Source organism: Sinohyriopsis cumingii, chromosome 13 (assembly GCF_028554795.1).
Source record: "Sinohyriopsis cumingii isolate HCF-2022 chromosome 13, ASM2855479v2, whole genome shotgun sequence".
Classification (NCBI taxonomy): Eukaryota; Metazoa; Mollusca; class Bivalvia; order Unionida; family Unionidae; genus Sinohyriopsis; species Sinohyriopsis cumingii.
In genome coordinates, this window is record NC_142973.1 from 748,943 (window position 1) to 763,370 (window position 14,428).

Genomic DNA, 14,428 nt, shown 5'->3' on the forward strand with positions numbered 1-14,428 from the left:
TTACTTGAGACCTGACAACCGTGTGTGTGACACACTGTCAATTATGATGCACATATGTGTAAATTTTCATCACAATATCTTCTTAATTTACAGACCTAACAGAGAGAACAGGTCACACAGACAAAACACTATGGTATATAACATTAAAACATGAGATACACTGGGGAAAGCTCTGAAATATATTTTGCAATTAAAAAGGGACACTGAAGAGGAAACCAGTTACATTTGTACACAGACCTTTTGAGGTTCGAAGTGTCATGTGTGGTATGCAATATACTGGTCACAAAGTTACATTCTCTGCTGTTGTGATCTTCACATACACATGACAGCCCAGAAAAGTCAAATAAAGAGATTTACAAAATTTAATCAAGAGATTTCACTTTAAATAGAGAGGATTTGTATTAATGTACAAATGTGCAACAATTACCAAATTTCTGCATATATTTAAATACAACTGCCCATTCATAGTAAAAGTACATAACATCATTTGTTTCTATGCATTCGTTCTAGCACAAGAGTAATCCATTGCAAATTTTCTGTCTGGAAAACATGCAAAATAAATCGCCAGCAACACTAGAAACTGAAAGAGGAAGGTTCCATTCTAAAAAAAATTTAATAAACTGAATTTTGATCAAATTAATCAAGGTTCTCTCTGGTATTTATATAGGTTGTAAGTTCAGGCTGAGTTGTGTATGATGAAGCAGAAGCTGATGTTTATTAGCTTTTTTCGTGCTCTTTATTTCATGGGTGTCTCCATGACCAATAGTGAAATCACATTACACAATTTGCAAAATGTAGAGTTTTCTCCTTACTAGATGGTTCCACAATCTAAACAAGACAGCACAATTGTTTTCTTGTCTTTCCTGGAAAAAATTCTGTATAATTTGCTTTTCCATTCAACATGATTAGAAGCTGAATATTACTAAGCTGAGATAAAGTAACAGCGGTAACTATTTGCAAAATCCAATATGGCGGCTAAAGACAGGCACTGAAGCCTCCATTTCGAATGAACCAATCATATCGTAGAACTGTGTTCCTATATACATGCAATACATTTCTATCAGAATGGAACAGAGTGCTCGTTTGAAACTGACATTTCCAAGGAAATATTTTATTCTTTTTTTAAATTAAAAAACCTATTTTTGGCAGAAAAAACATACTCATATTCAGATCAAAATATGGGACAGATACAGAAAAAAATGGGACACTTGGCAGCTATGCCATCCATTCCAATATCGGATTGGCATGCTTTGACATTTCTGTTTCATCACCTTCCTCAATGGGAAATGATGAGGTATCATCAGTATGCATCATTTATTTTGCACAAACTTTTAACATTTTTATTTATTTATATGTCATTAGTAGTGAGTGCATTATGGAATGCCGGTCAAGCACAGCATGTTTGGTTTGGTTCAGACAACTAGGAAAGTAATGCTGGTTCACCATTATTTTTATTTGAATGGTCAGTCCAATCAATCAGTTGGCCAACCCGCCAGTGGGAGATAACAGACTCCTGAAAACTGTAAACATCCATAGATCGTTCACACAGCTGGCCCAGTTGGTCAGCAACTGGAAAGGCGCTCTAAAGATGGTATATGCCTTGTGGTGTGGCTGACTGGTGAACGATGGTAAGTACACCTAGCTGGCATTGAGGTCAGGATGGCCGGCTTGCAGGTTAGAGCAAACGGACTCCTGACCACTGTAATCGTACATAGCTTTAGACCGGTTGGTCAGCAGTCAGAATGGTGTATCAAATATAATATATGCTTTTCAGTCTGGCCAGTTGCTGCAGTCTGGCCAGTTAGGATTGTCTGTCCATACCGTATTGGTACAAGCCATCTGTATGTTCCATAATGGTCAAATTGCAAATCTTCATGTCTGTCTTTTTTTCCTAATATTTTCATGCATGGACGTTGCAAGCCCTCATTGGTAGGATCCTAGGCTTATCCCCAGCATGATTACAATATATCAATGCCATTTTCTACTCAGATAATATGGACAACGAAGCCTTTTCAGTCACTTTGATTGTATGCTATTCCAAGGATTTGACTGGAACTGCGTGTGCTTTCTACTGTATACCTGGATGCAGTATGTTTTGCTGCAGTTTCTGCAAATAATTGAAGGAGAGAGAGCATGTGAACATGACAGTTGAGACTACTCAACAATTCTACTGTATTCATGGATACAATATATTCTGGCGCTTCATAGGGGGTGGAGAGTGCATTTTGACATCACCCATGAGACCAATCAGAGATTATACTGTATTCATGGATACAGTATGTTGTGGCACTATTCTGCATCTTGATGATGATGAGGGTGGAGTGTATCTCGATACCACTCAAGAGACTAATCAATGATTCAACTAACATCATCTTGCCTTTGACCTTAAATATGTCCATTGTACCTGCACCATAATGCAGTTTATCTACAATTTGTTCTGAGTGTAACTTATTGTTATAGGAATGAAAGAAAATAGCGAAAAACATTGGTGTGGAATACAAAAAACCACCACTTGGGATCTGAATTCATTGATGGGAATTCAGCAAAGGTTCACTCCTGCATGCAAATACTGACCACTGAGTAGTGGGATTTCCTATCCCGCACCAAAAAATATATGATTGATTCAAATTGTTTACTTAAAGTAACTGATTACCATATATTTTGCTACAGTGATATTTACATGCAACCCTAAGTGAAATTCAAACACACATCAAAAGTTCAAAACTGGTTCTACTATTCAAAACTGGTTGGGTTTAATTAAAGATACATGTGTATTATTTCAATACTCAACCTTGATGAGCTTTTCTCTGGATCCCGCCTCTTTTTCTCTTGTGCATCACTCTTGGTTGACGGTGCCTTCCTCTTACTGCTAGCCTTTTTTGTTACTTTCTCTTTGGGAGTGGAGGTCTGTTTGGGTTTCAATTTTACAAAATTTGCAAATTTTCCTGCCTTTGGTGGTCGGCCCCTCCCTCTCCTACCTGATTTCACATTGTCATCATTGGCCTTTGAATCCTGCAGGATTAAGTATCTAGATTAATATATATATTTCAGGATTATGTAACTAGATTAATATATATAAATATCTAGATTAATTTATATATACTGCAGGATAATGTATCTAGATTAATTTATATATACTGCCGGATTAAATATCTAGATTAATTTATATATACTGCAGGATAATGTATCTAGATTAATTTATATATACTGCAGGATAAAGTATCTATATTAATTTATATATACTGCAGGATAATGTATCTATATTAATTTATATATACTGCCAGATTAAATATCTAGATTAATTTATATATACTGCAGGATAATGTATCTAGATTAATTTATATATACTGCCGGATTAAATATCTAGATTAATTTATATATACTGCAGGATAATGTATCTAGTTTAATTTATATATACTGCAGGAATAAGTATCTATATTAATTTATATATACTGCAGGATTATGAATCTAGTTTCTGATTACATTTATTCAATAAATATATAAAAAACATCCACATACTTTACAGAATTCGGACATTTATTTTGTGAATATATCATCATCTAGCTATAAGCAGAGTTACCAAACCTCCAGACCCACAATTAGTGAAAAATTATACCATGACACTAGCTCCATTCACTGTGACGGTCAGTACTGCATTATATGAAAATCCAAAAATAAAAATAAAACATCAGTTTAATTACATGTACAAATGTATTTGCAGCCAAATCTACTGATATACAAAAACTTCATGCTATTTGTCATGATATGATGCTGTGGCAGACTTGAACTTCCTCAGTCAGGCCATGGTAAATTCATTTTCAAAACAGTTCAGGCTTCTTACCTGGTGGTTGATCCTGGTGACTAAAACTGCTGCATATTTTTAGCACCTAAAGCGGCCATAAACATAAAGACTGTCTTATTATTCCTCACAAAAACAAAGGCAGGGTATGTTCAACAGGACAACTCAACAAATAATGCTTCGGCATTGGTGCAGGACTTTGAATAGGTGTCTCAAAGTATATAACCCTAGCTGGAATCTGCTGGGTGTTCTTACTTTTTCCAATATCTATATGCTTTCTGCTAGCAGTGTGCTCATCTCTGCTAATCTTTCAATATCTCAAAAAAATTCCTTTACTCAAAAAAGCTGTCTTCATTTAGTGTTTGTTTTAAAAAGATTCAGTTGCTATGAGAATGAACGTGTGCTATTTTAAAAAAATCACAGGTGGGCCCCAGTCTTCTTCAAAAGTATTTGTAAAACTTCTGTTCTAAATATAGATTAATGTCAATCGGAATATTATGGGACAAATTTAAATGGAAAGCAGTAATAAGACTTATCTGTTTAAGTTTTTCCTGCCAAATGGAATTAATGTAAGCAAATAACCTTGCTTGCTGTTTTGCAGCATCCATTTTGAACATACATATACATGTGAGGGTGTGATTTGGATTTTTAATGTAGCTTTAACCATTTTTCAGTTATATCGCTACAAAGTCTGCAGTGTGGCAGTTTATAGTGATGTCTAGCACTGGGGCATAGTGTTGCATGATGTCCCACCCAGTCACATTATCCTGACACCAGGCTGACCAGTCCTAACACCAACCTCTTAGTGCTTAGCGCCAAGCGAGGTATCTGTTAGTACCTTTTCATAAGTCTTTGGTATGACCTGCCAGGGATCAAACCCACGACCTCCCGCATACGAGGTGAATGTTCTAACCACTAGGCCACCGGAGCAGTTGAACATACATAAATACATGTACATGCATGTATCACGTGATCTTACTGGGTCATGCAAAATAAAGACTCAAAACGGGGTAAAATTGGACACCTTCGGGTATTCTTGGACATTTCATTGTATTTAAAAAAAAGGTTTAAACCCTAACATATGTAATTTAATCAAGCACAAGAAATAAATAAAAAAAGATTATGTAACTATTAAAATGTTGGGTTATATTTATCATGATTGTTACTGTCGGTATAAAAAATGCATAATGGGGTTTAAAAAATGTTTAAATGAACTCTGCAACAAAAAGATTCACACAGTTATTGCTGATGTCAAAACTGCCAGAAAGATGAGTATTATTTTGTTTTCCACTAACCATAATGCAATTAAAGAAGTTAAATCTTTTAAGCTTCAAGCTAGGGATTGTTATAAACATTTCGTCATGTCTTAATAACATGTGCTGCATTGCTATGTAAACAGTCTTGATGAAATGTGATGAGACAGCTGAAATGTTTTAAAATGAAATATTTAAATAATAGTAATAGCAAACAAGTTGTTGAAAAGATTTTATTTTATTTTCAGTGGTGAGGTTTCATGTATTGACATATTTGATTCTTAATTAATTAATTAAATAATTACAAATGTTATCAGTGCAGTTTTGCTGGAAATACCAACTAAATCATCTACAATACCAGTTGAAGTGGTTTTATTTACTTTACAAGCTTAATTTATCTGAAATATTAACCAACTAGTTGAACTTCATAACCTGCTACATGTATTTAAAATGTCCGATAATACCCCATTGGTTTGAGGCAGGCTTCAGAGTAAACATTCAATCAAACAGAACAAGAATTGGCCTATACCATGTCGGATTCCTAAGCTGTGTCAGGCATATTTTTTCTCTCTGGGAATGCAATAATATGGTTTTGGAAATAACTATTTGAATACCAGAAGTGCTGCAAAAGTACAAAATAAATTTTCACCTTTTTTAATCAGAGTATCATCATATTTCAAAATAATGGCCGGGATGAGGTTGGATGTTACATATGATATAATATTTATAGGTTACTACTTTGCGTTAAGTAGTTTTACTAATTTTTATTAGTTTGTCCAATAATACACATTGACTGACAATACCCTGACTGACGTTAAATACTTTTAAATACTTGCTACAGGGCAAACTGTATCAATTGGATATAGTTCTACTAACATAATGACTAGCACATAACAAGATAAAAGTTATTTTATTCATAATTTAAGCCAATTGAGAACCAGAATTCGTGATGTTTTGCATGCGGCATGAATCCATGAATCACTATCAAGAGTCATGAAATTCATAGAAAAATCATGCAGACTGGCAGGTCTGCTATAAGCCCACCCAATATAAATTTATTTGGCTGGCTGCCTACTGTAAAAGTACTAAATACCAGTTATTAGGTGCTCTCATTCTATACTTATCTATCCCTCACTCCATCCCCCCCACTCTCCATGCACATAAACTAATGAATCTACACATAATTACACACAGAGAATGATTATCAATTTAAAAATGTCCTCCTTTAATAAAGGGTCAACCATTTATCATTTCATCTACTGACCATAGTGACCACAGATCCTATTGCTTTGTTTTCTTGTCAACAGTTTACATCTAGGCTTCTTTGATAATCACATATGCCTGGAAATACCATTTTACAAATCTAAATAGATCATGGACAGAATACTGGCATATTGTGAAATCAAGTAATAAACAGTTCTGTCTAATAGTCAAAGATACCTTTAATCCAGATGGGGCAAAGTCTGGATCATCAAATGAATCATCGGAAAACTGTTCGGCGGGGTCTGGATCTGAAATGTCCGACTCCTCCTCTACATAACTTGTTCCTGAATAATAGTAATAATAATGTCATTTAATACTAATGCATAAATAAATCACAATATTTCTCCTACAATAATTTATCATGATGCAACTGATACAGGGTGATAGTAGAACATAACTAAATGACAAATTGTTTAAAACTGAAAATTTTCAGTCAACTTTCTTTTCCTTAAAATGAAGCAAACAATAGGACAATGTAAACAATACATAAAACTTGTCTCCTTGCATGTACTATACCTACACTGTACCACAACTCTATAAATTAAAATTTACAAAGAATTCTAGTGCATTACATGATAGTAATCATCTAGAAGTGTGAAGCATTTTTCAAACAAAACCTTATGTTTGTTCTGAATCACTAAGATAATCAGTTTTCCTCATACTGTAATAATATTTGCATTTGTACACTTAATAGAAAGACGGTCATTCTAACTCCACTAAAGGGACTACCATTCTACTGTCTGAAAAGAATTTCCAGGAAACAAACTGAATACCATTTCTGCTTTATAACTGCCATGATGAAACCATCTCCAATATTCAACAATGTTAAAGTTTTCAAACTAACCATTCTGGTGACCATGTACCATATTAAGACAAACTAGACAATGGATATTCAGGACAATCAGTGCCAAGACATTCAAAATGTTTGATGTGACTACCACACAGGACATCTGACAGGCACAATTTTCACTGAGGACTGATATCACATGTCTTTCCATGAAAACACTGTCAATATGACCATAAATTCTAGAGGTGTTGCAATAAGACTTTCACAATGACTTCAGAGCCTTGGGTAGCCAAGTGGTCTAAAGCACTTGCCATTACCAATTACTGCCATCTCATTCCTGTCTGTGTGGGTTTGAGTCTCAGTCTCCGCCAATGTGGGTATGTGAGAAAGCTTATCAGTAGCTTCTTGTGGGTCAGTGGTTCTTTCCCTGTTTTTATTGGGTTCTTCCTCCACCAGTTCTATTGGCTGCCATGTAAAACCTATCCTGTGCTGAAAAATGGTGCTAAGCCCACAAGAAGAAGATGGCTTCCATGTTGGTTCTGTCAAATCAGCATCATTTTCATTCAGGACCAACTAGACACCATAAGAATGATTTGGGATGAAGAGGGATCAAGCTGACATGCATTAATTATTCCATACCAAAATGGGCAAATTGTTGAGAAGGGACATGGCCTGACTTTGCCATAGTGATTATCCACATCAAGTTGTGAACTAGAGAAAGAAGCCTATTCATGTAGTCAACCAAAACCAAATATTTTTGCAGTATGTCATCCAGGTTCACCACTGTCCATGTGGAATGATCAACCTTGAGCAAAGATATACTATCCCATGGTATAAGATTCTGATTACGTCTATCTCTGGCCTCAATTTGCTGTTGGATTTCTTAACCAGAACGGTCTGAGATTAGAAACCCAGGTTATGGTTTTGTTCTTATACTATCTACTCTGCCCAATTAATAAGAAAAAGCTCCATTGTTTTGTCTAAAATAGATTGAGCAAATCCACAGGAGAATTGCCAGGTGGCAGAAGGGACTGCAAGTCATCAACAGAGGGTGGAAGACTTGGAGAGGAGTAGAAACCTTGTTTTTTGTTTACTCCCACCCACCTACCTCCAGAAGGGACATGTAGCTGCCTATAACTTGCCTGGCCATGGACAGGTTGCCATTGTTGAGAATTACACTGTCATCAATCACCTCTTCCCTGGCATGCTCCCTCATGCAGAGACAGAGTGGCAATGGACAGGTTGCCATTGTTGAGAATTACACTGTCATCAATCACCTCTTCCCTGGTATGCTCCCTCATGCAGAGATAGAGTGGCCATGGACAGGTTGCCATTGTTGAGAATTACACTGTCATCAATCACCTCTTCCCTGGTATGCTCCCTCATGCAGAGACAGAGTGGCCATGGACAGGTTGCCATTGTTGAGAATTACACTGTCATCAATCACCTCTTCCTTTGTATGCTCCCTCATGCAGAGACAGAGTGGCCATGGACTGGTTGCCATTGTTGAGAATTACACTGTCATCAATCACCTCTTCCCTGGTATGCTCCCTCATGCAGAGACAGAGTGGCCATGGACAGGTTGCCATTGTTGAGAATTACACTGTCATCAATCACCTCTTCCCTGGTATGCTCCCTCATGCAGAGACAGAGTGGCCATGGACTGGTTGCCATTGTTGAAAATTACACTGTCATCAATCACCTCTTCCCTTGTATGCTCCCTCATGCAGAGATTGAGGCTTCCATGAAAAACAGAAGCAACTATCATGCCACCTGCTTTCTCACTTCCTTAATCGGACACCCAAACAGATGCAGAAAACTGAAGAGAAGGGAGCACAAGGTAAAATGTATGACAGAGATGTAAGGTTACAGAAGGCCATCAGGATGTTAACCATTGTGTGGTGGGCAGTCCTATTAACTACACTGGCAATATGACCTAGTAATTCACAGGCATGATAACATCCAGGCTTATCCACTAGGCAAGAGATTACCAAATGCCAGGTCAAGCAGGGAGATAGTCCACATGGCGTTCCCCATCAACTTAGACAAGGCACTAAACACCTTCCTGCCCACTTTATAACAGACTGTAATATCTTTGTCAAGGCTAGGTACATCCAGATGATCAATTTATGATTTGTACTGTATTTGCCAGCCTGTAAGTCGATTCGGAGTATAAGACGAGACCAGGTCAATAACTTGGCTTCATATTTTACACTAGAAACTTCCGGTTTCATCAATATTAATGGTATCACTGTATGATATCCCATATTACCAGCAATCATGAATTGCATCACCAATGCTAACATGCTTGTGATTTTACTCCTGTACAAGGCACTACTATATTCCATTATCAACTAACACAGCTAAATAAACAGTCCATGCTTGTTTTCATTATGATATCCATTGCAACAAGAGCCACATGCTATGTACATGTTAATAATTAAAGGTCTAAAGCTTTAACCTGATTATTCCAACTGAAACCAGTCTTGAGTGCAAGATTCAACAGATGAGATAAACTCCGTGAGGCTAACAATAGGGAAATGAGGCTATCCATAGGGAAATCAGAGATGTACAGAAAACAGAAAAGTTACAAACAAAAAATAAATACTTTTTATTATACTTTAACATAGCTGTGAAATGCAGTATCAAATTTACACAAATGAACAGTTTTAACATACATATTATTTAACATCTCAATTATAACTGAAAGCACATCGATGTTGTAATTCACTTTATTACCTGTAGTAGAACTGTTCCACATTCTAATAAGAAAATAATGATTAAGAGTTCACTTAATCATCTCCAATATTTGAAAATCACTTTAAGCAGCTAAATCAGGGCTCAGATCATTAGAAGTGTTCTCATTATCGTCTGTCTCCATCTCATCATCCTCATCTGGCTTTTCTATACCAATGACAATTTCTGCTTTAGCAAAGCTATCCACAACAGCCAATTCAGGAATCCTGTCCCATGCATCCTTAACCCAAGGTGCAACCAGGGAATATGTAACACACTGCATAAGTCTCATGTTTGTGAAGCTGTGCTCACCTGCCATCATTCAATGTTCCCACAACTTCCGAAGCTCAGCTTTGAAACAGCGATTAATGGAAATGTCTAATGGTTGTAATAACTTTATCATACCACCTGGGATGATGCCTAATGATGTCTTCTTGGTTTCAACCTTCACCTCTGTCTCGGCACTGATGTGGGACACATCAAATCCATAATGACACTTCTTAGTGACGAAACATCCACCAACTCAATGTGCAAAACATCTATCTAACCGCTTCCCCATCATGTTATTGTCCATCCATCCCTTTGGATTTACTTCAATCATTACTCCACTGGGGAATTTCTCCTTTGGCATTGTTTTTCTTTTAAAAATCAGCATTTGTGGCAACTTTCTGCCATCGGCAGAACATGAGAACTACAGTGAAGCTTGACTTGTTATGACCCGTTGTCCTAATAGCAACACTGTTAGATCCATTAAGCTCAACTGTTCTGTTCATTGGAATGTCGGATGTTAATGGCATTTCATCCATGTTTATCACGTTAGTCATTTCCAAATTGTCAGTCTTAATTTTGTCTTGGATGTACTCACGGAAATTGTTCAATTTTTCCATAACGTCTACTGGTAGTTTCTGTGCCATGGTAGTGCATTGTCTTATACTAAGTCCCTATCTTTGCATGAACCTAAAACACCATGAAGCACTTTCACTGAAACTTTCAATTCCTAATTCAGTTGCAATTCCATCTGCCTTGAGTCTGAGATCAACAGAGTTCATTTCAAGACACGCGGCGCATTGTGTCAAGACATATTCTTCTAATTTATCCTCCAAATTAATCCATCTTGCTTTGCAGCCACGATTTGCTTTCTTTGTTTTTTTATAGCGCATAATGCAACCTTAGCTTTACGCCAATCCTGAACATATTTTTCACTTACTTCACATTTCCTGTGAGCAGCCATATTCCCACCTTTCTCTTCCACTAACTTTACAATTTCCAGCTTAAAAGCCACTGTGTAAGACTTGCAAGATTTGACGGGAGATTTTGTGAGATAAGTTGCATGATTTGTACGGGGATATTTATACGAATGATTATGACTGAACAGATTGATCAAAACATACCTAACTCATTAAAATGTGCCAGTACTATAGCAATGAAAACAATGTCCATGGCTAAATTCATTATTTACATCCAGAGATGGGAGTGGGCATAATTTCCTTTGGCTCTTAATCCACTTGATATTAAAAAAGGGAGTGTAATTGATGCAGATTAATGGCAAAAACAACAATGGGTACCGGCAATACGGTAAATAGTATCGGTAGTCAAAGCCAATATCAGGGTTTAAACAAATGCGGCAATTGGCTTTGATTGTTGTTGGAAACCAAAGACCAATTTATCAACTACCAGTATAATCAAAGAGAGATACCGAAACTACAGCTGGTTCAGAATAAATATAGGCGATGTGTGACATTATAATTTGCTTTAAACTGAAATGCGAAACTAAAAATGGATCATTGATGATCTATGATTAGTCCATCTACATATGATTTTAGTTTAGTTTAAACCATATTTATTTGAGAAACTCTGTCAAATACAATTATAAACATATGATTTGAGGGATTCAGTTGAAAGCATAATCTATGGTATTTTATAAATAATCATATAATGCTTTAGTTAATATGAATTACATCCCATTGTTGGCAACAATTAGATCCATGAAAAAGCTATGCCAGTAATCACTCGCGTGTGTCCAATATCAATGGACCAGTTGCTAAAATGTGATCAGGAAGAATGAGGTATGGTCAATTTTAAAACCAATGCAACAGAATTTTTTTTAGCCCAAAATCTTTAATGATCCTTAAAATAAAAATTGATTTTGTATTTTTCCATGACCTCTTCTTGCCAAATATAATGGTAGTCTGAAGTATGATAACAATATAAAATATCAATCTGAGAAGAAATTACAAGAATTGTCATGTTCGATGGTGGATTTGCACCATTTGTGGAAACTTGAAAGACTTTCATGCCATGATGTTTTCTGTAAAATTTAGTCAAATTTTGTAGCAGTTCTTGAGAAGCCATTTTAATATTTTTTAAAATAAACTTTTCTAGCAATCCAATCTGACTAAAATCTGATCTCCACTGTCCTGGGTGAAGATCTGACAGTGACCACTTAGGGGTCATGTTCTGGTGACCTTGGAGCTAGCCAATAAAAATGCAGCTTTCAGAAATTGAAAGTGAATCAAATTGATAGGCACACACTGATGTTCTTTAGCTTGGCTGATAAAATTTGCGATTATGGTAATAACACAGGTCACCAGAACATGACTCCTAAGCAGTTGCTGTCAGATCTTCACTCAATCTGGACAGATTTGACAACAGATCAAAACAATTTACATAAAACATTTGATGTCTTTTTACCAAGACAGATTTTAGTTCTTCAAATTTGGTCATATTCTACTCAGGTCTATTCCAGTGAGAAAAAGCATAAACCCTTGAGGGGGAAGACATTTTCAAATTCAACCAACCAACAAAAATTCTGATCGACCATTTGATGTGTTTTAATTGAAAAACAATCCCCCCATCCCCTGCAGAAGCATATTATTTTCTGGCAAGAGGTTAGTAGATGCTAGAAGCAATTTTTTGGGGGGTTGAGAACAGAGGTAATTTATATGACAAATAATCCACTGCATATTTTTAATTGTATTCATTCTTAATAATCAATTATCTTTTTTGTTTTTTTGTCTGACATAGTGAAATCACAAATTTTCGAAGTGGCTTATTATCTGTCATGGTTCAATCCCTTTATACATAGTAATAAAAATTCCATAAATACAGATTTTATAATAGGGATTTTTATTATGGTACAGAAATCATCAATTTGTAGCCTTAGTAAACCATTATTCATTATGATTATGTGTACTTAATTCAGTAATCGCTGTGTTTTGCTAAAATTTCTTTGTTCTTATGCATGCTGTTTTTGATTTACATGAGTTAAATCTTGTATTACTTTAAATGTACTTTCAGATGCTGTGATTTCTATTTTTAATAAATATATTTGCAAATAGATATTACATGCTTTGTCAGAAAAAGAAAAAAACAAATTAATGCCCATGAAGTAATGTCACAATATTTCTGCCTAATTTCCTGCAAGAAAAATATATTTTAAGTGACTGGTAGACTGGTATGTCTTATTTCTATCCATTTTAACATGACTAATAAAAAAAAGTGAAACAGCATTTCAAACATCATCATCATCATCATCACAACCCACCCCGAATTTAAAATTTTTAAGTTGATGAAACTCTAGGAATAATTTTTGGGATCCAGCGCACTCTTAAAATCAACATCTTTGCAGATAACTGTCTGACGTCATCATAGCTGATGGCTACTTAGTACCAACATACTGGACTTCGAATCCAGGAGTCAGTTTCCATCTCCTGCCAAAATATACCACCACCAATATGATAAATCTGACATATTCTCTTATGCTAACAATGATGTGATTTATATCATGCAAAAATGACAAACTGACTCAGCCCCCAATCCATTTAAGAAGACTAAGAGAACATAATACAAATGAACCTTATACCGGTTGTTTTTGTCTTCTGCCACTGCCAGTACAAAATTTCATCTTGACAGCATCACAAAAATGAGAGGCAGAGAGCAGTTTTAGAGATAAATCAGGAAAAATTAAGGGAAAATAATCATCAGAGTGAAATAATATATGCATCTTTAGGTCCTTGAAATTTTAACAGCTAATCCCTCTGAAAAACAAAAAGGACACACAATTCTCTACACATTTATTCTGATGTTATGTATCTTTGATTTAATTTAATTGTTTGTTTGTTAGTTTAAATTTTGTTTAATTCCTTTACATGCTATTATAATGTAAGTTTATTTACTAGAATTGATATAGAGTTCAGTTCCGACTGATTTGTTATTCTTGACGTAAACAACTTTATAGAAGCATTGTATCTAAAAAGCAAGTTCACGGAAAGTTACTTTGCATGCGCAGGGATTTCACAGCTGTTTCCGGGTTAAAGGTCAAAAGGACCCATATCACATACAGAGATTAGCATTGTCTCACATCAGTATCTAACAAGTATGTTATTCCATATAACAGGCTATGTTTTTACATATTGGTAGGTAGACATGAACCAGTCATTGCATGTAAACTATCTTTAAGAATATAAATTTGCATGGTTGTTAATTTATATACTGAAATAAACTGTGTAACTTAATGCATTCTTTGTTTTATGTGGAATCTATCATGATTAAAACAAGGATTTCACAAACCAAAGTTCATAGTAATTGCTT

The 14,428-nt window shown here is 35.6% G+C and overlaps 1 protein-coding gene across 2 annotated transcripts in view; it reads right to left on the reverse strand.

The window, feature by feature from the left end:
• Nucleotides 1–14,428, reverse strand: part of LOC149784833 (uncharacterized) — a 95,237-nt gene that overhangs the window by 56,684 nt on the left and 24,125 nt on the right. For both annotated transcript variants that reach the window (XM_089978392.1, XM_089978391.1), the window contains 2 exons: nt 6,493–6,599; nt 2,792–3,012 (listed from right to left, as the gene is read on the reverse strand). In XM_089978392.1, the coding sequence (XP_089834518.1) occupies nt 2,792–3,012; nt 6,493–6,599 (328 nt within the window). The remainder of the gene's footprint in view (nt 1–2,791; nt 3,013–6,492; nt 6,600–14,428) is intronic.